The following is a 27,463-nucleotide window of genomic DNA, read 5'->3' as shown; positions in this document are numbered from 1 at the left end:
AGCCTCGGCCTCCCACAATGCCAACGGAGGGTTTTCTGAGCTTTAAGAGGTGGCTTGGGCCTTAAAACTGCATCTCCAACACGGCCATGTCCTTTATAACCCCGCTCACGCCCTCACTGACAAAATGTGTATTTTTAGGAATGAGCTAAATGATAAGTTTTTTTGTTTTTTTTTTGCCTTGTGCTCACCTCAGAGTAAGCGTGAAATTCGCATTGCGTGATAACTGTGACTATACAGCAGAATCGCTAAAAGAAAAAAAAAAAAAAAAACATCTAAAATTATACACCCTGGAGGTCACAAAAGAGCTCAGAACAACTTTTAAAACATAGTGGGCCTCATTTTCCTTCCTGATCTGACTAATAGAGAACAGAAAGGCCTGTGTAGCTAGGATCCCCAAGACTTTTATCAAAATATTCTGTGGAAATTATAGCAATGTATAATTTCTGGTCACCTTTTGTAAAGTGTCAGTCCCATCACCGCAGTCAAACTACTAATACAGCACTTCAGAAGAAGAACGTTGTAGCATTGTGATGGTATGGGCCAGCTATGGTATTTCAGGACCTTAACTACTTGCCATAATTAATAGAACCACAATATGACCCTTCTAAGGAGGATGTCCGACCATCAGTTTGTGAACTTGAGCTCAAGTGAACTTGGGTCATGGAGCAGAGCAATAGCCTAAAGAACACCAACAAGTCCAACTCTGAATTCCTAAAAAAAAAACAAAGAGCATCAGCAACCAAAAAAAGAAAAGTAAATAAACCTTTTGAAATGGCCTAGTAAAAGTCTGGATTAAAATCTGATTTATTGACAGTGGTCTACCTTGAACATACTATTCTGCTTGAATATCCTCTAACAAGGTTGAATTGAGGCAGTTTTTCCCCCAAATTTCGCCACAAGCAACAAAAAGAGACTGATTACAGGTTATCACGAGAGCTCCAGTGTATTTTCTTTTTGCCAACAAGGCTAAAATAAGCAGGTATTAGGTTTTGGTGGACATTATATTTTTTTGAAAGAGACCAGGTTAATTTAAAAAATTAACCAAGTTTAAAAACTGCTTTTTGTGTTTCTTAAGATTTTTATTTATTTATTTTTTCTGAGATTAACATTTGTTTGATTGACTTAAATCATTAATTGAGGCAAAAACAGGAGAAATTGATGACTGAGCAACAGTTTTTTTCACAGAAGTCAGGTTCATTCAAAACAACAAAGCAATTATTATCAGATGGAAACGTCTGAGAAAAGTCCAGTTGATATTTACGCAGCAGTAGACCTGAACAAGACCGAGTTATTCTGTTTCATCCATACAGCTGAAAAACACTCGAGTTATTCTTGCACTTCCTCTGGCGGAACACAGAAACGTCGTCAAACTGCAGGAGCAGTATTACGGAAAATGTTAGCATTTTTGAAATGTACCGTTACAGACCCATGCTTACTTGAAAGTGATTTGTGCTGGTGCACATGTGTACAAAATAAACAGAATGGACATAGCATCACTGAAGGTTTCACCCATTAACGGGGAACTTCCTTCATGGGGCGCCTGGCTCGTCAATACGCAGCATGAAAGGGAAATTGCCTTGTGGATTTAAGTAATGATGTGATAAATCAGGAAAAATATGAGTGAGGACATTTTTTTTTCTAGCCTCTCTGACCCCATGCGTTCACAGAGGCACTAGTCACTCATTGGATGTACCTCACTAGTATTTTTAGCTCCAATCGTCACTAGGCAATGGTTTGGGAGAGGATCAGGAGGGCGGCTCGGAAAGTGGGCACCGGTGTTCTGCAACTGCGGCTGCGTTCAATTTGGAGGACTAGCAGGCAACGTTTTTTTTTTTTTTCTAAACAAGTAGGACAGCCGTCCAATGTCACATACGCCCAGGGGAGGGTTCACTCAGTGTGGAATGTGATGCCCTTCACTCCGTAAGCCTGTAATATTCTGTTTTTGCACTGGCACCCAAGGGAGAAGCTTGAGTGACTGGTCGGAGATGCAAATGCGGTCCTACTGGGACCAGGCATGCAAAAAGTGTTCACATATTCTCGTTCAATGCAACTTTGCTGTTGGTGAAGATGCTGGTGGCAAATTACACTACTTTAATAGTGAAAAATTGTCTGATTTCAATTTCATTTAAAGTATTTTATGTGGAAAAAGAGAAAAGAAAACTAGACTCAGCTGAAAGACAAATTACATAAAACTTGTTTGAAGTAAATTAAAGTTAAAAATATAATTTTAACTGCTTAATTGCTAAGTATTTCTGCAACATGTAAATAATAATAATAAAAAAAGATTGGTCAATTCAAGCTAAATGAGTAAAAGTGAAACAAGTGTGAACTTTGAGTCTTTCCTGAATGACGTTTCACTGCTGACACTTCACATGCTAATGTTTGTATTTCCTTGAGGTTAGACCTGCTGATTCAGATCTATTTTTCAATAAATCAAAATGCATAAACCAGATTGTCGCAGGTTATTTAAGAAGACAAGTAGTTTTTAATCCAGTAGACCACAAAACCTCCCATATTTATGCATATGCCCTTAATCATTAGGCTCAAAATGGATGTAGTTTTATTTGCAATATGTTTGATTTGTAAATGAGTAAAGCAAATATAAAATGCGGTTTCCAATTTATTTTATTTACGTATTTTTGACCTGCTGGCCATCTCTTAGAACAGCTTAAGGGAAAACTGGTTGATTTCCATCGCAGATCATTGATTGATCTTTTACTAATAAAAAAATATGACTCTGTAAAAGGCATTTAAATATGTTTGTGGTCTAGGGAGTATGAACAGTAAAGTATTAAGACTGCAAAAGCAATGCAAAAAAGTACAGGAACGCAAAAGATTCAGGATCACAGCTATGTGTTAATTCTTTTCATTACCCGTTTAAAGACATTCCTGACAGGCAGGACATGTAGGAATGTTTCATCTAAAAGGATGAAGGATTGTCTCTTTGAAAGGAAGGTAAAGTTCCACTAAGGCAATAACTCTAAGTTATTGCTTAGTTATTTAAATGCTGGTTTTCATAACAGTAGGGATCTCTTCATTCTCTGCTAGAAAAGCTTCTAGTACACTCAAGTTCTTCACAACAAAGTAACTGTAAAGAGATAAGATACCAGACACATAAACTGGACTTATAAGGGATTTTCACCCTCCAAACTAAATAACCTTTTATCTGTTTTCATTAAGATTCACAAAGTTTAACTTCATCTGGGTCTTGATTTCTGGTCCAACAGATAGGCTGCAATGAAAGCAATCTCCCTGGAGGCATAACCCAAAGGCAATATATACAAGAATCACACCAGCTGTTAAACCAAAAGGACCTAAAACCACACATTAAATGCTGTGGAAAATAGCATTTAATGTGCTATTTTCCACATCAAAATGTGGAAAATAGCACATTTCCCACATGTGCTATTTTCCATGTTTAAAATGGAAAAAAAGTGTTTTAAAAAAAAGTGTTTTTTTTAAACACTTTTTAAAAAAAGTGTTTAAAAAACACTTTTTGAAAGCCAGGGAATCGGCTTTCAAAAAGTGACATTTAAAAAAAATTTGTGTTTTTTGTCACTTAAATGTTTCATGCAATCAAATTTAATCAGATAACTTACGCCAGAGAATGTTCAAATTATTTAATTTATCAAAGGAAAATAAGCTCTCCAAACCAAACTTAATATCAATAATAAATTGATCTTTGATATAACTGTGGATGAGTTCTAACCCACTATTCTTTGCAAAAAAAAAAAAAAAAAAATTGCAAAAAAAAAAAAAAAAAAATTCAGGCACACTAAAGTACTTTCAAGCACGCTTTGGGTCTCTCAGGTCATGCCACGGCGTGTTTGTCAGATTTTCACTCCAGACTTTGACTAAGTCACCCCAAATCCTTTATTTTATTTATTTTATTTTATTTTATTTTTTTTTGTGAGGCGGACATGTTGGTTTCCTACTGCGTAACCCAAGTGAACTTGAGCTTAAGTTTCAAGAAATTATGGCAAGGTATATGTTCCTTCATGACTGCAGAGTTTCTCTTTTGTCTTATCATTCTGCAGAGTATTTTTCCAAAATTTGTAGATCTCTTCAAGATGTTTGATGACTTTTTGCTCTTTTTGGTCAGGCTGGTCAGAAATGGTTGTGAACATTTGCTGTTTTTTATTCTTTTTTATTTTTTGCTTATTACTTTATTAGGAACTTGACTGTGGCAGTGAGGCTTTTCTTAAATGAGTCATTCATGCACTCTTCCAGTAATTTTAGTAGGCCTGCTACTTCTGGTAAAGTTCACTGCTGTTGCATGATTCTTTCTTTGTGTATAATGGTTCTGACTGTGTCTTTGTGGACTTGCAGAACTTTAAAAATGCCGTTTAAACCCATTTGTAGTTAATGGATGACCTTGTTTCTCACCTGTTACTGAATTTCTTTATTCTGATGCATAATGTGTTACCTTTTAAGATGTTTTTTTTTTTTTTGGATTCTTTGTGCAGACACACTGTTTCTGTAAAAGTGATTTTTTATTCTACAGGACTGGCAGTAAAAATGACTAGTGACACTGTCAAATGTGGTGAATCCTGGTAATTTGTGATTTAATGTGTCCACTATGTTTTCCCATAGGGTCAAGTATGTTTGATTTTTTTTTTCTCTGTAAATTATTGTAAATTATTTTTTGCACTTATGTGATATTAAAATTTGTTTATTGATCTGAAATATTTTATGCTATTTTATGCTTTTTGTTGTCAAAAAGCAATAGCATTTGTTGGTATTTGGAAGACACCAACATTTTCATTTATTCTACATTATTCTACAACGCTGAATCAATTTCAAGATTTGATTTTAAGTAACATTTTTTAAAGTTTCCTCCTTCTTCTTCTACTCGCTGGAATTTGACCTGCATTAATAGCCTTCTTTCATAGGCGCTATCTCCAGATATGTTCACATGTTGTATCATTAGTGGTAAAATAGCAACAAAAAGTCAAGTCCTTGATGTTGATAGAGATAGTTAGAGCTTATTTTTTCCCTTTTCCGTCTCTTATCATGAGCTACAGCAGAGAGGTCTAAATTTAACGCCTTATATCAACTGGAATGCACTCTGGCCGATTCCCTGGCTTTCATCTTCACAGTGCTGAGAACCCTGCTGCCTATTCATGGAGAGAAATAGGAGAAAGACAATGATCTTGTCTTAGAATGATTTACAGTATTTTAGGCCTCTGGATACAGCACATGTAGTTTGAACCGTCTTTACAGAGGAGCTATTGTAGGGAAAGTTCAAACTGGACATTACTGTGTCACTGCAGGATGGCCTGATTATAGAGTGTTGATGTGAAATCTTGTTAAGGTGCTCGCACTGTTTGTGTTCAATATGCCTAGAGCATAAAACTTATGATTGGACTTCTTGAGCTTCATTTATTTGGGGAGTTCATCTTGCAAACTAGGTCTAACTTAGGTGAGAAAAAGCTTACTATTAAATGAAATTCATTCAGAAACTTGTTTTAGCTGACTTGGGCAACCCTTTCTTAATAGACTTTCACAGCATGGTGCAATTCTCACCTGAGGAAGGCTGGGACGCAGATTGAAAACATCGAGGAAGACTTCAGAAATGGATTAAAGCTCATGCTGCTCCTGGAAGTCATCTCAGGTTCGAGCTCCTTCGGGAAAACATCCTTTTCCTGTAAGTGCAAGTGATTTTTTCCAATCAGACATTTTTGCTTTATCACATTCTGCCTGTAGGAGAGAGGTTACCTAAACCCGACAGAGGGAAGATGCGGTTTCATAAGATCGCTAATGTCAACAAAGCACTGGACTTCATCACAAGTAAAGGGGTCAAACTGGTCTCCATCGGAGCAGAAGGTACCTTCACACAAATCTTCATACATCTCTGCACTGCTAAAGCTACTACTGTCATGCAGCTTCCTATGTTACCATATACATGATATTAGTGCTGGTCCAAATGTGAAGAAATGAAGTTCAGTTTATATTAGGTTCTGTCTTTACTATAAAGTGTGTGTGTGTAGACTATGATGGACCCTGTTTTATATAGTGCATGTATAGTAGGAAGAAGGGTGTAAAAAGTACATCATGTATTATGGCTGAATACTTTTTAGATTGTCATCTTTTTTTCAGTTTTTTTTTTAAACTTAATAATCTCCTGACCATGTTGGGTTGTAAGTTTGATGTTTAATCCAATCCCATGAGTGCCCCCAAGTGGTTAAACAACTATTAAATGAAATAATAATAATAATAATAATAATAATAATAATAATAATAATAATAATAATGAAAAAATGAAACTGGTTCAACTGGCTTCCTATTGCAGCCACATAAAGCACTCAGCATACTGAAGTGAGTGAATTCAGTCAGTGTCTGCAAAGCATAGGATGGGGGAAGCAGTGCCGCCTCTGAGCCCTACATATTACATTTCTAAATTGTAGAGCTGATATAGTGCCAATCACATTCGAAAAGTGAGCAGCCTGACTGACGGAGATAAAACTACGTAGGATATGGGATCATATGGAAGAGAATGGAGCATTGCTTTCTTAAAAGTCACACAAAAACAAAGCATATTAAACTATTGTTTATGAAGTCTTGTGTATCTGTCTCTCTCATAAAAGGATTGTAACTGTTTTGCTATTGGATTGCAGAGATTGTGGATGGGAACGTCAAGATGACTCTTGGAATGATCTGGACCATCATCCTCCGCTTTGCCATTCAGGACATATCTGTGGAAGGTACGATTATGAATATTTGGACAATAAGGATATTTGAGGCAAAACTGATCTTAACACAGTGAAAACTGACAATAAAAAAGTACAGATTTATTGAACAAGATCTTGCCCTGATCTTGTTCAATAAGATCAGTTTGAACATCAGAAGTCACAGCTAAGAAATACCTGGGACTCGAATGCCACACTTTTGTTATTTAAGGGTCCTATAATTTGTTTTAAATACATTGTTGAGATGTTCCAGTTTTTAAAATGAGAGTAAATAATCTACCACCTTAAAGATTTCTTGTGTCTTTGTGTATTGGTCTGACCGGACATTGTTTTGGACAGGTTTCTGTCCATTATTAGTCCCTTATTGTTTCCTGTAAGTGATTAATTATTGTTACTAGTAATAATGTTCATTTCATAACTGCTTTTTGTATTTGCTCAGGTTGTTATTGTTTGATATTATGACTATTCAACCGTGACAAAAACAGCAACTAAAAAACAATCCAAAAGGCGGAAAATACTTTTACAGTGTTTGTTCTTAGGCTTTGTTTAAATGTCTGTAGTGAGACTTTAATTGATTTTTTTTATTTTTGTTCACGTTGACAACTTCCAAGTATTGGTAACTGGTTATAATAACTACCTATATTTACTGATGGAGCTACTTAGAAAAAATAAGTTGTAAAACTTATCAGTTAATGGGTTCAGCTGTTTGAGAAATCTTTTCACTGAATTCAGGGATGGGTTTTCAAAAACGATTATAAAAAATAATTATTGGTGAATTTCCCCACAATTGTGCAATTAATTCTTCCATAAATGTCTTAACAGTGACATTTGTTTGTAGTCTCTGTTATTATGTGAATCAGAAGCTTTAATGGCCCAGTTGAGTCTTGTTATGAGTGTAAAAACAACATGTTTATTTTTTTTAAATAAAACTTTGCACAGCATTTTATGCATTAAATAGGAGCCATAAAAGTTTCAGAATTATTACTAATTCAGATTTGATTTTTACAAATGCGAAAAACTGTATGTGTGCACATGTAGACGGCAGCAGATCTATATGTCTAAGACTTTTGTACCTCAATGCACTCATATAAACAATTGATTAGTACTGTAGGTGAAGAAAAACAGAAATTTCCTTTTCAATTTTTAAATTGTTTGTCTTGTTAGAAACATCTGCCAAGGAAGGACTTCTCCTGTGGTGTCAAAGAAAGACAGCTCCCTACAGGAATGTTAATGTCCAAAACTTTCATGTCAGGTGAGTTTCAGCAATGAAATCTGACCAGTGAGTCTTATTTATTCTTTGGTTGCAGTGTTAGTTTATGTTATTCACAGCTTGTGTATGTCCTCGCTCTTACTCAAGCGCTATAGTCTCACTTCAGCGGCTCAAGCAAAAATATTGTTGAATCTGCACGAAATTTACCATAAAGTTGAAGTTCTCAAGAACTTAAAAACTTGAGCTTAGCATCGATGAAACGTAGCCGAGCGCAGCTGCTGCATCATCAGAGCTCTCGTTGTTCCTGCTTACTGCTGGAACTCAGCTGCAGAAATCTCACGTCTGACCTGACTTGTTGGTTTTTCCTCTGCCTGTCGGCTGCTGAAGCTGGAAGGACGGCCTGGCCTTCTGCGCCCTGATACACAGACACAGACCCGACCTCCTCGACTTCTCTAAGCTCAACAAGGTTCTGCGTGTTCGGTTCATTCCCACTAACACGCAGATTTCCGTAATATTAACACGTTTGACATTGTGTGAGCTGATGAAAACAAACCCCAATGAGATTTATTTCTTTTCTTGTAATGACTAGGATTTGAGTTGTGCAATCCTTTTTTTTTTCTTTAATACTTCACATGGAGTGTTCACCTTCCCGCCTGCTGGATTGTGTTATTACTGTGGTATTTAAAGTTTAGTTTCACAGGTAATTGCAGGTAATAACATGCGGTTTAAACTTAAAGCAAGTTTATTTGCTACTGTTTAAGTCATTTGCACATTATGCATGTTGTTTGGCTAATGCTTTTATTGATATCCTAATTCAGTGGCTGTTTCAGCCTAATGTAGAACGTTTTTATCCTAAGTGCATTCGTTGAGTTTCACCTCATGCTTCATTAGCCTCAGCCAAAGCTGTTTTGTTACCACACGCATCCTCCCCGAGTAGCATCAAGAAAACTGTTTGTCTCTGTGCAGCCGGTTGTATTCACCTCAAGACGAGATTTAATGGCTATGACCCCTGAGCGGCTGAGCATTTACTAGAAAGGGTCTTGACCGGTCCATCGAGAAATTATATCTACGCTCAGAAGAAACTTTAATGTTTTCACCAGGCTAAGAGGAGATGCTTGCATTAGCATTATGTTTGGATGGCAGTATTCTACTTCAAGTCTCTCATAATACAATGGCTTTCTTTAAAGCTCATATAAATTTACACTACTAGGTGAAAGTATTCATGCCCTTTGAACTATTCCCAATTCTGTATGTTCTAACCAAAAAATTCAAAAGATTTGGGATTTTAAGCAATTTAATGCAAAGTAACACAAATTATGAAATGGAAGCAAAATCATAATGTTTGTAGTTATGAAGCGAAAAAGTACAAAGGCTACAACAAATGCCATTGCACCTTGTAAGATTATTGAATGTTAGATTGATTAAACCAGAGTAAATGTTCAGTCTTTTAATTATGTTCTTTATGTGTGTCATATGAGAACACAAAAATGGATTTCCCGGGGTTTTTTTTTATGATGTTTTATACAATTTTGAACACTGGAGAAACTTTCTGGATGACAGGTGAAACAGCTTCCACAAGTACAAAAGTCCAGTTGCCTCCCGTTCAAGCACCCGTGATTAAATTCTCAAGGTCTGAAAACGCATTAGATCTTGTGGCTAAGGAAAGCTTGCATACCCAACCCCAAATAGCAACATTCACTTTACCCGGACTGAGAGGATCCTCATGCTGCAAACGTCGAGCAGGGGAACACCAGGCCTGGAAACGAAGAGTGACATTTTCATTTGTTTTGGAAACGGACGCACTCGGTTTTCAGCACACGGCTCAGTGGCGTGACACGGAGTCGACCCTAAGCGTTCCCAGAAACATGAGCCTCGGTATGTGGAGAGATCAAACCGAGACTTACCTTTGGTATTGCCCATGTCGTCATGCCATGCACTCTTGTTCCAGGGTGCCAGTCCACAAACGTCAGTAAGACGTTTGCCGAATAATCGTCTTGGTAATCGTTAGTGAAATCGCAGGCAATTCCGCAAAAACGGTGTCGATATAATTTTGTTCCTGCCGTTTATCGTGCATTTTAATGCGCTCTGTCACATTTCCGCCTGTCAGTTGAGCCCACGCTGCCAGGAGACAGTTACATTGTGAGCCGTGCAGCTGTTGAGTCTGGCTCTGCAGAAACATGTTCATTAAGCTCGCTTCAGCTTACTGATACAACCCCTGTCAGACACTCGCACACAAACAACAAGCTCAGGGTATAGCCTTTTGTCCCTTCATCTGTCTGTCCATCCCTCCATCCCACCAGTCTGCCACTCATCCTTCCATGCATCTATCTGGTCCACACTTGGATGTGCGAGCAGCTGGCCCTGTCATGTAATGTAGCGCAGGCCACCTGTTACCTTTATAAAACACTCTCACAGGGACAATAGCAGTGGGATGATGGCATGATCTCTTTACCGCTCTCCTCTCTCCCTGATGGCCCACTTACCAGCAAAAGGGTTTGATGTCAGCTACAAGCTTAGTTTTACGATTGATTTACCCGAAAACTGTTTAGCCCAAGCGCTGATTAGGAGTAAAATATACAGCTCTGGAAAATAAGTAAATATATATTAAAAAAATTAAAAAAAATTAATTTTAAATGATCAGTTTCTCTGATTTGACTTTATATAGGTACATATTTGAGTAAAATGAACATTGATCTTTTATTTCTATAAACTATTGACAACATGTCTCCGAAATTCCAAGCAAAAATTTAGAATTTATTTTTCTCTAATGTTTTTTTTTTTTTTTTTCCAGAGCTGTATGTACAAACAGAACATAAAGCAAGGTGGTCAAATATTAATAAAGCAAATATTTATTTACAAAGACAATGAAAAAAGACAAATAACCTTTTTTTCCCCTTATTGATATCAACTCAGACTAAATGTTCACGAAAATAATTTTTACTTGCTAAATAGCGGAATATAAGATTTTTTTAAAATTTGTATTTTTTTTTTCATAACGCTCTTCAGCTTTAGACGTTTATATTCCCAAAGTTTATTGAGTCAGTAATGAGGCCTACAAACTTAACTCTGTTGCAGCAGTTCAGTCATGAGGAATGGACCAAAACGATTAAATATTGTGAGAAACTTGTGGAAGGATTCCCTAAATGCTTAATCCAAGTCATACGGTTTAAACAGGCAATTCTACAGAGTAGAATTTGAGTTTGAATTTGAGAAATAAATCTTTCTCATGATTTTGGCATTTAATTAGCAGAAATAATTTTGGCAATCCCCTCTGACTTAAAATAGAAGCAGTGAGGAAAAAAGGTTGGCTTTTTATATGGTAAAGCTACATGCTACAAAGAGTTAATTCAGACACATGCAGTGGACTGTGCTAAACTTTAAACCAGCTTTTAGCTTCTATGCATATTTGCATTCAAAGCAGCAGCAGCATTTCTATTAATACTTTAAAGAGTTCAGAGTCTTAAGGTTCTCCGAACTTGTCCGTAATAATCTATTGCGACATCACATACTAAAACCATTAACAATACCAGGTGTGTCTTCGACAGCAGAAAAAAAAAAACTGTAGAAATTAGATGTCAGACAACTTCTACATCTCACATCTCTGCGCCCCGACATTTCAAAGTTTTCTTCTTTAAAAAGCCTGAGTTAATCTTTAAAGCTGCATGAGAGGCATTAGATCAGCCAGCATTGCTCACTGTGTGTCCTTAACCCTTATCCTGGTGTGTAACTACGCAGAAATTTGCTTGCTATTTTTAGGATGATCCTCTGGGGAACCTGAACCTGGCTTTCGACATAGCCGAAAAACACCTGGACATTCCTAAAATGCTGGACGCAGAAGGTATTGTTCTCTGGAAGTGCCAAAAATAAAACCCTACCACCCATTTTTACGAGAGATGGAACGATCAAGGTTTTGAGGCTAATTTCTTGACCATTGGTATTCACAATGTTTTGACCTGCTAATTTTAATTTTACCCCATTTAGATTTTGTCTCTAAGAACTACAGTGTGAACGACCATTAATTATTTACGTGCATTTGGTTTCAGAAACAATATTACGCAGTGTGAGAGAGCAGAAACAAAGGCAAAATGGTTGTGGGGAAAATAGGGATAACTTTAAACTTTAAACATTCTTGGTTCTCAAACTGTGAGACAAGCACCACTTGTGTACTTAAGTTGCCTTTAGTGGGATTGCTTTAAATTTATAAAGTGAATTTGGATGAATTAATTGTGATATAGAGTTAGCAAGCTGTAGCAGCCAAACAATGGTTTGTTCATCATAAACCCACAACCACAACTGACTCTGAAATGTCTGAATGTCTGTAGGTAGAGTGGCACAAGCTTGGATAAATTTAGTTATTCAACCTGAGCCTCCAGGACGTTTTTGCTTATTTTACGTATAGAAACGCTACACAAACATCCTGTAATAATGTACTTTTGCCCATTTTTCTGGAATACTTTATTAACCCTGGCATTTCCACTAAGCCATCAGTATTTCTAAATCAAACATACTCCATTACAGATATAGAAGTTGAATAATTACAAAAGTGAAACTTAAGAATGTTGCTCTCAGGCATTGATCAGATGATGTTGTCATCTGATAAAGGGTATCATTTTGTAGCAGCCTGCATGTCTTGGCTGACAACAAATGTTAATTTTAAATAGTTTCCCGTTTAAAATAGGTGATTCTAATATTTTGAGTCTTCATTCACTCTTTTATTGTTTTATTTATGCAATTTCTACATATGTCTTCTTTTTATTGTTGTATTTTCTGTTTGTTTCTCTCTTTCCGCTCCGCTTGTATGTCTCAGACATCATCAACACCCCCAAGCCAGATGAGAGAGCCATCATGACCTACGTGTCCTGCTTTTACCATGCTTTTGCTGGAGCCGAGCAGGTATCGTTTGGGAATCCGTCCCGTTACCAAACTTTTTTATTTCATCCCCGCAAAGGCTTTCCAAGCACACGGCCGGGTGCAGAAATAAGCTGTCAGTTAGATTTGGACGTGGGCTGCTGATCAGCCAAAAAGCCATGAGCAAAATGGTTTTTTTCTGTATTTATAATGATATATCGATGGGGGACAAGTCCTGCTGCTTCACTCTGCAGATTTAAATACGTTATTGTCATGCTCTGCTCCCGCAGGCGGAGACGGCGGCCAACAGGATCTGCAAGGTGCTCGGTGTTAACCAAGAGAACGAGAAACTGATGGAGGAGTATGAGAGACTGGCCAGTGAGGTAAAGTTTCTTGTCTTTTTTTTGGGGGGGATCCATAAAAGTAGCTCGAACGAAAAAAAAAAGACATCTCAGTTCTTTCTAAATTCTCTTCCATCATACTGAGGCCCCCTGGAGAAGAAATAAATTATTCATCAGAGTTTTTCTCAACAAGAAGCTTTTCTGGCCTCCAAGCTAGCTACATTTTGTCTCTGCATGCCCCAGCTGCTGGAGTGGATCCGTCGCACCACTCCCTGGCTGGAGAACCGGACCCCGGAAAAAACCATGGCAGAGATGCAGCGGAAGCTGGAGGACTTCCGGGACTACAGACGCCAACACAAACCCCCGAAAGTTCAGGAGAAATGCCAGCTGGAGATTAACTTTAACACCCTACAGACCAAGCTACGCATCAGCAACCGTCCTGCTTTTATGCCCTCTGAAGGGAAGATGGTTTCTGTAAGTCGTAAGCTTCTTTTCTCCTCATTATTATTGGAAAATAAGTTGGGGGTTTTTTTGTATTTGGGAAATGAAGTATGCAGAGTACCAAGCAAGAGTGATTTGAACACTTGTCTACAACAATTATAAAAAGAAAAAAAAATCAATGATACACTTTTAATGTGTCCTCAGGATATAACCAGTGCCTGGCAGGGCCTGGAGCAGGCGGAGAAAGGCTTCGAGGAGTGGCTTCTGACTGAAATCCGCAGACTCGAGAGGCTGGATCACCTGGCTGAGAAATTTCGTCAAAAAGCCACCAACCACGAGAACTGGGCCAGTGGTTAGTTCTACTTAGTTTTTTTTTTTTCCAAACTGGGTTTCAGCTTGGTGTTTGATATTTCTTTGAAATGTTCATGCAACACTTGAAAAAAAAAAAAACATGAAATATTGAGTCAAAGTTATGTTGCTTTAAGACTAATTTCTGCAAATGTAGCACAAATCTGTACATTTACCAACAGAAGATTTTCTCTCTTTAAAACCATTAAAACTAATTATGGAAATCGGTCTACATTTGAAAGATCCCCCTGCAAAGCTTTACGATTTGCCCAAGTGAATGTGGAGCAGGTACATGCAAACCTGGGAAACTGCTAAAAAAGAAACATCCAGGCAGAAAAATGAATAAAACCTTCAAACATCATGCACTGCAAAAAATTAAATAAAAAGAAAAAGAAAAAAAGAAAACGAACAGTGAACACATAAATGTTTGTAAGAGAACTGAAGGAAACTGGATTTGCGTACAAAAAAAAGGTGAGCCATTAACACCTGAACAGCAGAGAACAAGGTTCAGATCACGCTCTCATTTTAGATGTTTTAGGCTTCTTGTTTATGTCAAACACCTTCACTTATTGGCTTCCTCAGGTAAAGAGCTGATCCTCATCCAGAAGGACTACGAGACGGCCACCTTGACAGAAGTCCGAGCGTTGCTTCGAAAACATGAGGCCTTCGAGAGCGATCTGGCAGCCCACCAGGACAGAGTGGAGCAGATTGCTGCCATTGCACAGGAACTGAAGTATGTGGTCCTCGCACCAGATGCTTGCACTCATCTGTCACTCTGAATCAGAGAGAGGAAAATACTAGCAAACGGATGAAGGTTCTGCCGTGTAAATATTATATAAATTACAATTTGACAACAGTCTACATTTAGTCTGTAGGGTTCAAATGAGGAATAACAATTAACTGATTATTGCAAAGTCCTTCTGCAACTCTACATTTAAAATGTTTGTTGGTTAATCATTTTTAAATCGCGAGCCATGTTCATTTTTTAAGCTCAGCAACATTATATAAAAATAAAAAAAATCAAGTGACCAGATTTAAAAAAAATCCATCAAAATCAAAATGAGCTTGGAATTTAAAAATAATAATAATAATGATAAAAAAAGCAAACATGAAAACAATCATCAATAAGCACAATAAAACATTCAATCAAGAAAAGAATATGCAAAAAAATCTGAAGTATCATTTCAAATGTACAAATAGTTAGATAAACAGGTTTATACAACACAATTAGTTAATTTTAAGTAAAAGTAAGACTAAAATTAAATTCATTTGCTTTTTGAAAAATCTACATTTTGAGCCACCCACATGAAAACTGCTATGAAAGCGATCGTTGTATTTTGTGCTTCAGTTTTAACTCTAACTTGTCAGACAATAAACTTACAACAGATTCTTTCACCACCTTTTAAATTTTAAACTAATTGTTATTGATGCTGTTCCTACAACATATTTTGTCACTGAATTTTAAACGAGCAGCAGGAAGGAAAGGCTTTTCTTAGAGCCTGTCGGGATTTCAATCAGCAGTGAATGGCAGGCACCTGTGTGTGGTTAAGCTCTCAGTCTGAAGTTGGCTACCGAGTGTTTCTGGTGATTATTTAAGTGGCGTTCAGACAAAGGCAAGAGAAGGTTCAGCTGACAAGCTAAATGGCCTCCTGGGTTTGTACAAGGTATGTGGACTGGTTTGATGGCAATTTTTCTTTTTCTTCAAGTCATAGTTTCTATGTTCTTTTAAGATTTTGACAGTGCATTTTGCTTTTTCTAGCCAGTTGTTCCTGGTTGTTCTGTTCAGCTGGAGTGTCAACACTGTTCCTGTTCAAAATGGTGGGTTTTGTAACTTATTTCTCTCCACAATTTCTTTTCCTTTTATTGTATACTAACTTATTTTCTCTGAACAGACTGGGGACAGTCTCCTGGGAGAACTGGGAAGGTGAATCCTGGACTCCAAAATGCTAAGACTGAAGGATCCCATCCAATGTCTTCTAATCCAGCTGGTACTTCTGTATCCTGGGTGGTTGCTAGACCCCAACGCAAAAGCTCATTTGTGCGACCCTCCAATCAAATACGACCTGCGGCCTCTCTAGTGCCTAACCCTCCCAAACTCCTTCCTCCTCTGAAGCCAGAAGGACCTGCTAGTATGTGGTCAACTGAAGCACCGAAGGAGCTTCCCCTCCCTGCTTCTGATCCTGAAGGCCCTGTGGCATTGCTGCCAGCTGCATCTCTGACAGAGCTTTTGCAACATCCAAAACTACAAAATCCTTTTGATACTCTAGAACTCACTCCTTCGCCCCCTCAAAACCCTAAAGAGTCTGCAGTCTCAATTGTTGACCCTCCTGAAAGTCTTCCTTTGCCACCTTCAAATCCAGAAGATCCTGACATCTCATGGCTGGTTGACCCTGCAAAGGAACTTCCTTTTCCTTCCAATCCTGAAATGCCTCTGATCCCCTGGAAAGTTGGCCATCCTAAAAATGTCCCCCCTCCAGTTCTAAAGGGGTCTACAGCTAACTGGTTGGCTGACCGTGTGATAAAGGCTCAAACCCTCCCTAATACCAAAGGCTCTGATACTCCAACAAAAGTAGTTGCTCATCCACCAACCGTGGAGGGTGCTGCTGCAAGATGGGTGGTTCAGCCACCCAAAAGGAACTTGCTGCTTCCAATTCCAGAAAGTGCTGATCCTTCGGGGTTGACCACTGATGAGCATGAAAGCGACCCATTCAGGGCTGCTGTTGCGCAACTTGGTGAACTGCCTCTTGAACCCTTTGCCTCTTATCGTCCTCTTGCACCTGACCTCAACCTTCCACCTGTTGCCTCAGAAGACCCTTCTCCTTTGATAGGAGGCCCAGAACAAGAAGTATTGGAGGGTGAAACTGAGCCCCTTGCATATCAAGAATCCTCTTATCAGGGTGGCGAATTAAGCCACTATGCCTCCCTCTATGAACATGGGGACTCGGAGCATGAAACGGAAGACTACGTCGTTCCAGTGTACCCTTACGGTGCAGGATGGATGCCAATTGGAGTTATGCCACCACGGCTATACCTGAGCCAGGTTGTTCCGAATATGTTTTACTTGTGCTTAACGGAGCAGCTTCCTCATGGTACTGTGTCACACATTCAGACAAACTACGAGGCTGGCAGAGACCATGCAACTCAAGTTGGCTATGAAAAATACCCCTTCCCTGCAGGGCCCTGGTATCGACAGCCAAGCTAAGGTTTCTAGCTAACAGTTGTAGGCTTACAGAAAAGCTGACTATCGAGTCCAGAATTGGATGATTGAGGGTTAAAGGCAGCTACAGGAATTTCTGCAGTTTACACCCATGGTCTTGACTTGATGTGGTTTAAAACTTGTAATAAAGGGTAAAAAAAAAGCAACTTTTGAATGTTTGTGTGATTCTTTAAGTGCTTCAATGTTGCCTAAAAGAGTTTAAGTCCACTTAAGAACTGTACATTTGGATCCAATATTTATAATGGCTCCTGTTAAGAGGGAATATCTGGACATTTCATGTGAACTAAAGATCAGACATTAAGTCCAACTTGTTTTGGGTACTTCTAAGTGATTCTGGCCATGAAACTTTTTTTTTTTTTTCTTAATGCATTTTAGTGAGCTGGATTACCATGACATTGCCTCTGTAAACCTCCGTTGCCAAAGCATCTGTGACTTGTGGGATAAACTGGGGACCCTGACTCAGAAGAGGAGAGAAGCACTTGAGGTGAGACAAAACCGATCCTTACTTGTGGTGGTGAGATGTAATTTAAGGCTCATCATTCCTGAGAACATGCCAACTCTCCACCAGAGGGTGCTGATGCTTAAGAAACACACTTGCACATCTATGTAGAACCTGCTTGGGGTTCTAATGACCTGAAGAGTGTGACGTCAAAATTTCAGCTATAAAGTAGATTAAAAAATGAGGACAAATGTATTTCTACTGAAAATGTGGCTCATGTCTCTCTAGTCACTTCCTCCGATCCAAGCTGGTCATTCCAGACCTGCAAATGTGTGAAGGCCCGGGAGAAGTGCCAAGAATTAGATCTGAATGACAGTGACAGGGGTCGTTTATCTGTCCAAGCCCCTGCTCCACATCATATTCATGCCTGTGGGGAAGAGGCTTCGTCACTAACGACCGAGCCAGAGTTCAGTGGGTGGTGGGGATTAGCGTGGCCAAAATGGCACAAGACTCACTCGCCCTCTCCTCCCACCTTCTGCTTCGAGCAAAACCGGTGAGAGGATGTTTGGAGGCTCACAGAGGAGGTGCCTTCCTCTGTGAGCTTGTTCAAATTGTCACGTTACAAATACAAACTTGTGGAAGTCATTGGGCTCTACTTGGCGCATCAACTATAAAATAGTGCTATGTTTATTGAGAATTTTCCATTCCTTATATATATATATATATATATTTTACAGTTTGCCACGCTTTTTAGATGCACCTTTTGCTACAATTATGTCTGGAAGTCTTTTGCTTCTGCTCAAATTATTTTGAAAGTTATTTACAAAATGTAAAATAGTTTAGGGTAGTTTGGCTAGAGATCATCAGTGAATACCAAGTTTAAAGTCCTGCTACAGATTCTCAACTGGAGTTGGATCTCATCTTTAGCTGCTTCATTGTAATTAATGTAACTGTAGTCGTCTTATTTAGAGATATGAGTACAGATGGCTAAATAAAAAATGCCTGCTCAACTTTTATTTTAAATATCTACACTACATAGTAAAGTTCTTGTCCTTTAAAACCATACAGATCCTTGTGTCTACAACATAGACCCCCCTAAAATGTGTCATAGTTGTTTTAATGTGAAAAATATAGCAAGAAATTCCAGTTGTATATGTATTTTTGACCTGTGTAGCATTCCATATGCCATGTTTTGATTCTGAAAATATGTCTTGTAATCCTCTCTCAGCGTGCAGAGAAGTTGCTGGAAACTATTGACCAGTTGTTCCTGGAGTTTGCAAAGAGGTCAGCTCCCTTCAACAACTGGATGGAAGGAGCCATGGAGGATCTGCAGGACATGTTCATAGTTCACACCATTGAGGAGGTCCAGGTAGGACTACGGCACTCCCCACGTTTGTGTGGCGCTCTCATTGATAAAGTACCAAGCGAGACCAACATGAGTATATCTTCTCCAGAGTCTAATTGCTGCTCATGAGCAGTTCAAAGCCACTATGCCCGAGGCAGACGCAGAGAGACAAGCCATTTTAGGAATCCACAATGAGGTGCAAAAAATTTCCCAAAGCTACGGGATTAAGGCCAACATTATCAACCCTTACAGCACCATAACGACGGAGGAGCTTCTTAATAAGTGGGAGAAGGTAAGTTCAGTTTTAAAACCTGCAGATGCATGCATTATCTTCAATTGTTGGCATTCAGCTGGTGGCTATTTCCCTGTTTGAAAGGATTGACTATGAGAAGAGGTGCATACTATCGGTGCTTAAATGCAGTAATTAGGTGATGAAATCCATTTGTAAGGGTATAATGTGTAAATTCATAAAGATTCATATTAATCTCTTTTTAGGGGGAAATTTCTCAGCATTTACCATTAGTAAATAGCCTCTGTATGTTTCATAGGTAAAGAAGCTGGTTCCTCAGAGAGATGGTTCCCTCCAGGAAGAGATGGCACGCCAGCATGCCCACGAAAGGCTGAGACGTCAATTTGCTGCCCAGGCCAACCTGATTGGACCCTGGATTCAGGCCAGGATGGAGGTTACCAAAGCTATAATATAAAATATTCTTTTTTTTTTCTTTTTTTTTAAATGCCATACCAAGGTTCTTCTAGGATTTTAGCTGATAATTAAATAATTTAATTAACCGCTCTTTTTTTTTTTTTTTTTTACATGATGCCTACAAAAATGTATCAGTTCCTTCATACGCTGACAGATTTTTCTGTTAGTGGCTTGTGGCATCTTTGAGAAAACTGCCTGAATTTAAAATTAAATTGCCCCTGTTGCACCCCGTGTTTTCTTTTGTGATTTTTATTTTTCTGGACAGGAAATTGGGCGCTGCTCTCTGGAGATTGGAGGCACCCTGGAGGACCAGATGACCCAGCTGAAGCAAATGGAGCACGTGATCATTGCATACAAGCCCAACATTGACAAGTTGGAAGGAGACCACCAGCTAATCCAAGAGTCGCTCGTTTTTGACAACAAACACACCAATTACACCATGGAGGTACAGGACGGGGCGGATTAGTTCTGAATATATGTATGAACATGAGTAGGATGCTTTATTGCATATGCTAAAATTTATTTTTGAACATATGTGTGCGTGTAGGTGCTTTGTTAAAAGTGTCATTACTGTTGAAAGCTTTTCATAATTTTTTACAACCACAAACCTCACTATTTTTATAAGGCTTTTTTTTTTTTTTTAGGGTTGGCCGATTCAAATTAATACTTATAGTAATTGTGAAATAGAAGAAAAATTATACAAGATTTTCAAAATTTGTTTGAAATCTGAAAAATGTGACATACGTTTCTATTAATCAGTTCTGATTTGGGGTATGTTTAACCAGTTTTGCACATCTAGGCAAACTTTTTTTCCTCTCTTTATTCCTTGCTAAAGAGCTCAAGCTCAGTCATATTGCTTTGATTAAAAGTATCCGAACACGAGCTTTCAAAACTGTGCATGTTCCAACACATGGACATGCTTTAATCCAAACCATTCTGTCGCTGACCTGGCTGTATGTTTAGGTTTGCTGTCCTACAGGAAGTTGCATTTCTGGCCTATTGCTAAATATTTTTTCCAACCCTTTTGGATTTTTCCATCACCTCTGAGCAGTTTCTATGTCTCTGCAGAAGAACAGCATGGTGCTGTCTTTGCTCGTGATGTTTCTGGGACTGTCGATTTCCCTTTCTCTTGACCAACTTTAATCAACTGCTTCCACATGTTTGCAGTGACCCCTAGATGGTGGCAAACTAGATTTCCTGCCGCAGTGACTTTCTACTTGCCACAATATGTGGAGTACAGGACTTATAAATGTCCTGTCAACATACTCTCTCATGTGAGCTGCGGATCTCTGCAGCTCCATCATAATTACCGTGGGACTCTTGTTTGGCCTCTAGTTTTTGAATCCTGCCATTGGGTCTTTCTGCATTGAGTTTTCCTATTTATTTGTGGGCTCTTTTCAAGTGCTCTGGCTTCCTAGCACATCCCATCAATATAAGTGTTAGGTTAATTGGTTACTCCAAATTACCCTTTGGTATGATTAGTTGTGTGCATGTTTGTGCATTGCATTTATCTCTATTTTGGCCTGTGATGGATTGGCAACCTGCCCAATGCCCTGCAGCCACTGGAATTACTTGGATATCAATGATAACCATCTTATTTTGTAGATTATCTGTAATACTACATGAAAAGCTTAGAAAAAAACTATTCTGGGTTGTGTTGATAACATAAAATTCCATTAATATATGTTTGTGGTTGTAACATTAGAAATATCTTAAAAAGCGTAAGCTATGTGACACTTTTCTTAGGCACTGCAGTGTTTGAAAAACACAACTGTCTAGTATTTTCAGATATGCCCTCCTCCTGTTAACACGTCTGCTCTGCCACCACATCCACAGCACATCCGTGTGGGATGGGAGCTGCTCCTCACCACCATCGCCCGAACCATTAATGAGATTGAGACGCAGATCCTGACCCGGGATGCCAAGGGCATCAGCCAGCAGCAGATGAATGAGTTCAGATCTTCTTTCAATCACTTTGACAGGGTACAACCTTATACCATTCACACTCCAGGGGTCATTTTCTGGCTGTCTGAGTTGATGATGAAAAGCAGCGGCAACAATGCAGGAGCAGGTAGCGACTTACTCCAGTTTCCAGATGAATCCCTGTACCCGAGGGCAACACCACCCAAGATATTCCTCTTGAGTTTTTTTTTATTTTTCTTAAAATCTTAAGCAGCTTCAGTGAATATGTTTATCTTGGCATGCAGCTGTGACTTGGATTTCCCATCTATTTCTAGCTCTTAGTCATGTTCTGCACCATCCCACTATTAATTTCTGATATAGGTAATCAATAAGGTTTCAACATTTTTCACATTGGCATGACATTCTGTTTCAGTTAACTGATTTTAACACTCTAGCTACAACCGTTCTGTGCTATAAAGCCAAATTCACTGACATTACAACAGTTGACGCTGCAAGATTTTTTTTTTTGGACACACAGGCTCTGCTTCATTGTGTTGCAGCCACAGACTGGTTGTTCCATTCAACATAGCACATGAAGTTCTTTAATATTATCTGACTTCTTTGTTCCCTTTGCATTTGACTCATCTGACTGTAGAAGAAGAACGGAGCGATGGAAACGGATGACTTCCGAGCTTGCCTCATCTCAATGGGTTACGACTTGGTATTGCGCGTCTTCTGTTATCAGCCGTTTCCCTTCTGTCCACTGTACGCGAATGCTCACTCTGAAATCATATCTGCTTCAGGGAGAGGTGGAGTTTGCGCGCATCATGATGCTGGTGGATCCGAATGCCACCGGGATTGTCTCTTTCCAGTCTTTTATCGACTTCATGACCAGAGAGACGGCTGATACGGACACTGCCGACCAGGTTGTGGCATCCTTCCGGATCTTGGCAGCTGATAAGGTGTGTGGGTTTGAGCCGCAGTGGCTGGCTGGCTTGGCACGGGAACAGATATTTTAAGCTTCTCTTTTCCAGTCACCGTTTCCATGCCGTCGCCTTGCTTACAATCTAATATTGTGTTCATGATCTCAACATGCAGTACCAGAGTCACATTTGTCCACCCTCACAAATTTGTCGTACTCCTCTTCAGAAAATGTACAAAGTTTTAATGTGAATTTGTCTTTTCTTGCATCTGCATATCACACACAACAATTCAGAGAAATTCAACCTTTATTTTTTTTCAGAGATTTCAAGTTGAAAAATATTTGTTTTAAGTAAAATTACATGTGGCTTAATCCATTTAAAGTAAATGTAACTGAAGCATTTTCAGTTATATTTTTATTTTTAACTTCATTGGAGTTTTTTTTTTTTAAATCTCTAATTCTGACTTTGTTTTCTGAGGTACAAATGAAACAGAGGCCCAGTCCTTTCAGACCAGACAAGAACCCATATTTATCTTTCTCCTCCGACAATGGCAAAATACTAAGGGAAGTAAAATGTATCTCCAAAGCTCAGTAGGAAGAACAGCAGCAAAGAGCGGCAACTTGAGGTCACCATCTATACCTCTATGACAGCTGGTTGTTTTGGTCTGAAGGCTTATCTGTCCTAAAATCACAAACGTAAATATGTAAAGCTTGTTAAATGCTACCACACCTTCAACCTGAACCTGAGTTTTTCAGCCACAAGCATGTCATGTGGATATAGTGAGAACAAAGTGTGAATATTTTCAAAAGCACTGCTTGGAAACTATTAAGGTGAAGAATTTTTGATGCTGGGGGCCTGGTTTTCTGCCGAAGGCTCTGGGAACCTCATGAGCGTTCATGACATCATAAAGCTTTTGAATGCTACAAGATTTTAATAACAACCTCTTAGGGAAATTACAGTAGGTTGTCGCTGGGTCTTCCACTAAGATAATGTTGAGTAAATGTAGCCAAATCTGTACAGACAGTCCAGGTGGTACAAATTCAGTCTTCCTGCATTACTTGCTCATTCGCAATCCAGAAATCCTGAAACTTCATTTCATTCACCATGTGTTCTATTTTTATTTTACCCTTTCATAGCTCTCTTCAGGAGTCAGATTTTACAAATGGACTTAATTTCCTTCCACATGTTGTTGCCGATCTATACATGTTTTTACTGCCTTTGCCTGTTCACCCCAATATGAAGAATGAAAGCGTGTGCAGACAGAACCAGTTTTAATAGAAAAAGAAAAATAGCCAATTTTTCATATTGATGCCGGCAGTCTCTCACAGCTCCCCCCTGGTGAGTTTGTTGAAAGAAAAATATCTGCCCTTACCATGTTTCAACAATCCACACCCTCCATAAAACAAATATGCTCAAATAAAAACTTGCAACCACAGTAAATGGTGAATTTGTTTCAAAGGTTTTCACATACCGTTAGCAGGATTGGAGACAAATGTGGCCAACAGCGTCTCTCCTAAACTCAATTTTGTTTTCTCCCCCTGTAGCCTTACATCCTTGTGGATGAACTCAGGCGGGAGCTTCCTCCTGAACAGGCAGAGTATTGCATCATGAGGATGCCTCCTTACAAAGGGCCTGGAGCTCCACCGGGAGCGCTGGACTACACCGCCTTCTCCACCGCCCTCTATGGAGAGAGTGACCTTTAACTTGTGAAGAAGACCTTTCGTTGGGCCATTTTAAATCATTCTCACTCTTCCCACTCTGTATCTTTTAATTAAAATAACTAAAACTCATACTGCATAGTGACTCCACGCATGTTGAATGAGTACAATGCTTTCTTCGAAGCTTCAAAGCACCAAAAAACCCCCCCCAAAAAACACACATTACAAATTACTATGAAAAAATGCAAATAATTAAGGGGAATAATAATTCAGCATTCTTCTTGAGCTTAGTTTTAGTGCTGGAAGTAAACTAAATGCCTTAGAATGCTATTTATAAAAAAAAAATACATGCAAATAGAGAGAGAGAGAGATTTAGCACACGTTGCTAAACGCCTTCTCATCCTTGCAATGTTTAATATACCATAGGTTCACATTGTTTGCACATTCTGTATGCCTCCCTTTAACCCCTTGAAGAAGAGGTTTTAAATCTCAGTGGGTTTTTATCCTGGTAAAATAAAGGTTAAATGAAAAATGAAAATCACAAGATAGATCAGCTCTGAAGCTCACAATTTTATAGATGACTTGGATTTTTGGGAGTTTCACAAAATAAACACCAGGCTGTATTGAAGAAGGCCTGAAACTTGAGATCAGAAGCAATAATTAAATTAAAACATGGCAGCTTCTTATCTATTAGATAATCAAAAAAAAAAAAGAAAAGAAAAAGAAAAAAAGCTTGTTCTGTGATATCAGATTTAGCCCAAACCTTATCAGATAAACCTGGGAATTTAAGTAGAGAAAATTTGTGGCATTTTAAAATACATTATGAGAATCCTTTAGAGGACACACCAAAATTACAAAGCCAAGTTCATGGTGTTTAGCAGAAAATCAATGGCATGGTTTGGCCCCGATCTGTTTGGAACGCCATGTAATGTTTTCATGGTTCCTCACAGTGGCTTTGTTTTGATAATGCCCCTTTCTGATACGCCACTTTTAAGTGTTTAGAATGAATTATGGTTTGGAAAAAGCTATTTCAGACCCCCTGCCATCCATCAATAAACAGTGGGTTCCCAATGGGCCAGAAATATGCATAACAGGAAAAAAAAGAGAAACCACATGAATGCAAAAGTAAATATTTACAATGATTTTAATGCTTCTTAAGCTGGAAAACACAGAATATTAAATATGCAGTATTCATTTTGGCAGTGACGTAAGGTGAAATATTATTTGGCAGCAACACACTAATTCTTTCACATAGAAATACAAAATACCTGCTGAGCAGCAAAGCATAAAGCAAAGACGAGTACACTTTTCTACATTTGGAAAACATACATAATGAGAATTTTGTCTTTTCCTTTGTTGTTTTTTTTTTTTAGCATACATTAGTGGAACTCCCTTCACCCTGAAAGACGAGACAAAAATACGTATCCTCTTGTATGTTTTATGTAGTTTTCATATTTGATTACATTTACAGAATAAGCCTACGTGGGTTTGCAGCATTTGTTTTGCACAAGTTTAACATGGTTCCCAGGAAGTATTTTTCTTCATTTTAGCTGTTGACTAAAAGTAATGCCGAATTACAGTATGATATGTCTTTCATTTGGCTTTATTACTATTTTAATACTGTAAGTAATAAGTAAATGTAATCAAAATTGCATTAAATTCTACATTCATGTTGAAAATTGTAGATTCACATGAAATGAAAATCATTTGGCTCTGTGACCATGAACCTTTTTCAAGTTGTACATCAATTAATGAATAACATCAATAAAGCATTGTTGCCAAATTAATCTTTTCTTTGAGTCTGGTGGATTATTGCTTGAACTATGTCTTTACAATTCAACTTGTTAGTGTTTATATAAGATGTAAATATGTCAATGAATGAAAGCTCCTGTCAAATTAAAATAGAAAATGTATAGTTGAAGGTTATTTATTTATTTATTTATTTATTTTTTTTGCAAGGATGTACATGAATTAACTCAGTTTGTTACAAGTGGGTAAACATCTTAGGCAATTAATATTTCTTTCAAATAACATGGTTTGATGCACCTGATGATACTTATATTTCTGAAATTGCAATATCATTTATAAAGTTACAGAGTCAGGCTTGAATTAATAGATTTCTGGAAAAATATTCAGTAAATCAGTTGATTGTGTTGGCTCTTCAGTCCCTGAAGGGCATTGCTTGATTTTGACATGCTCAGAAAGTAAATGTGAAAGCAAACTGAAGATTGTTGTTGAGCAGTTTTTGCCAGGTGCTGCTATGCAACCTCATTTTGTGGAGGAAGGTTTCTAGTTTTCTAGTGTCATTATTTATGTGAACAGAAAGAAACACAATCGTATTCACTCTTCTCTCCTTCACTTTCATCAAGTTTTCTGCTTAGAAAGTAAATAGGTCTCTGAATGTAAAGCTTCTCTTCTAATGAGGAAAAAAAAAGGAAACTTTGCCAATAACCTTGCTGCTTTTTGGATTTAAGTGAATCATTGGTTAAATTAAATGGCATAGTAACCATTGAACTAATACTTTCTGCATTTTCTATATTAACGCAACATCACAGGTCGTGACAATATGGTATGAGTATGGAGAGCCATTTCAGCCAAAATTAAATGAATAAATAAATAAATGGGTGAAATAAAAAAAAGTAAAATAACTAAATAAATGAAGAAAATTAGTAAAACAAATAAAAAAATAGTTAAATAATTTAGCTTTTTCATTAACCCAATTTTTCATTTATTTATTTTTCATATGATCAATTTCTCAATTTCCCTTTTCCATTTATCTATTTTTCATTTACCCATTTTTCATTAATCTATTTTTAATTTTGGCTGAAATGGCTCTCCATAATTATGAGACACAATCTGGAAAAAACAAACAACGAGCTATTCTGCCTTCTCCCAGTGTTAACTAGAAACATCCAATCAGAGCCCGGAGGCGGGTCTTAGAGCTGTCAGTCACAATCATTCTCCTCCTCTCCTTAACGACATGGCTAGCTAGGAAGGAGGTATTGGGTTTGTTAGTTAGAATAGCCACCGATGACGACGGATAAAATGTTTTTTCTGTAATGGTAAGTTGGTAACAGCATCAAAAACTTCCTCCTGGCTCTGATTAGAGCGCTGCATTTCTTCAGATGGCAATAATATCATTGAGTTGGAGGAAATGGATCTTTTCACAGATTATCTGTCTCACAACATTTTGTGAAGACATGGTGACATGGTTTACAAAATGTGTAAAACATATGCTTTCCAAAAAGTGACAGCTTTAACGTCAGTACTAGTCTCTACCTGGCGGTGGCCATGCTTTCCTTTCATAGCAGCAACATAGAAATGAAGATAATGAGATATTTACTGCCATAAGTCATTATAATTTGGCACACATTTACCACAATGGCTCACCAGAGACCA

At 38.1% G+C, this 27,463-nt stretch overlaps 2 protein-coding genes across 2 annotated transcripts in view; both read left to right on the top strand.

The window, feature by feature from the left end:
- The window catches only part of actn2b (actinin, alpha 2b), a 28,485-nt gene extending 2,634 nt beyond the window's left edge, over positions 1 to 25,851 (top strand). Inside the window, exons 2-21 of the mRNA XM_007545420.2 lie at positions 5,500 to 5,614; positions 5,707 to 5,826; positions 6,618 to 6,704; positions 7,854 to 7,941; positions 8,287 to 8,365; positions 11,656 to 11,737; positions 12,707 to 12,792; positions 13,038 to 13,130; positions 13,332 to 13,562; positions 13,734 to 13,881; positions 14,460 to 14,610; positions 17,470 to 17,578; positions 18,762 to 18,902; positions 18,988 to 19,170; positions 19,427 to 19,561; positions 19,847 to 20,026; positions 21,418 to 21,564; positions 22,139 to 22,204; positions 22,287 to 22,445; positions 23,951 to 25,851. Coding sequence (XP_007545482.1) covers positions 5,500 to 5,614; positions 5,707 to 5,826; positions 6,618 to 6,704; positions 7,854 to 7,941; positions 8,287 to 8,365; positions 11,656 to 11,737; positions 12,707 to 12,792; positions 13,038 to 13,130; positions 13,332 to 13,562; positions 13,734 to 13,881; positions 14,460 to 14,610; positions 17,470 to 17,578; positions 18,762 to 18,902; positions 18,988 to 19,170; positions 19,427 to 19,561; positions 19,847 to 20,026; positions 21,418 to 21,564; positions 22,139 to 22,204; positions 22,287 to 22,445; positions 23,951 to 24,109 — 2,559 coding nt within the window. The 3' untranslated portion in view covers positions 24,110 to 25,851. The remainder of the gene's footprint in view (positions 1 to 5,499; positions 5,615 to 5,706; positions 5,827 to 6,617; positions 6,705 to 7,853; positions 7,942 to 8,286; positions 8,366 to 11,655; positions 11,738 to 12,706; positions 12,793 to 13,037; positions 13,131 to 13,331; positions 13,563 to 13,733; positions 13,882 to 14,459; positions 14,611 to 17,469; positions 17,579 to 18,761; positions 18,903 to 18,987; positions 19,171 to 19,426; positions 19,562 to 19,846; positions 20,027 to 21,417; positions 21,565 to 22,138; positions 22,205 to 22,286; positions 22,446 to 23,950) is intronic.
- On the top strand, positions 15,430 to 17,240 carry LOC103133605 (vegetative cell wall protein gp1-like). The gene is made up of 3 exons (XM_007545419.2): positions 15,430 to 15,541; positions 15,637 to 15,695; positions 15,770 to 17,240. The coding sequence occupies exons 1-3, from the start codon at positions 15,519 to 15,521 to the stop codon at positions 17,077 to 17,079; spliced, it is 1,392 nt and encodes a 463-aa protein (XP_007545481.1). The 5' UTR covers positions 15,430 to 15,518; the 3' UTR covers positions 17,080 to 17,240.
- Positions 25,852 to 27,463: the final 1,612 nt, after the last annotated feature.

This window comes from Poecilia formosa, unplaced genomic scaffold, assembly GCF_000485575.1.
Source record: "Poecilia formosa unplaced genomic scaffold, Poecilia_formosa-5.1.2 Scaffold12, whole genome shotgun sequence".
Lineage (NCBI taxonomy): Eukaryota > Metazoa > Chordata > Actinopteri > Cyprinodontiformes > Poeciliidae > Poecilia > Poecilia formosa.
This window is presented reverse-complemented; position numbering and strand designations above follow the sequence as displayed.

Bases quoted from the DNA above. Each gene is read 5' to 3' on its own strand.
- LOC103133605 (XM_007545419.2), top strand. From the start codon at position 15,519: ATGGCCTCCTGGGTTTGTACAAG. The intron at 15,542-15,636 runs GTATGTGGACTG...TGCTTTTTCTAG, and splicing joins GCCTCCTGGGTTTGTACAAG to CCAGTTGTTCCTGGTTGTTC. The intron at 15,696-15,769 runs GTGGGTTTTGTA...TTCTCTGAACAG, and splicing joins CACTGTTCCTGTTCAAAATG to ACTGGGGACAGTCTCCTGGG.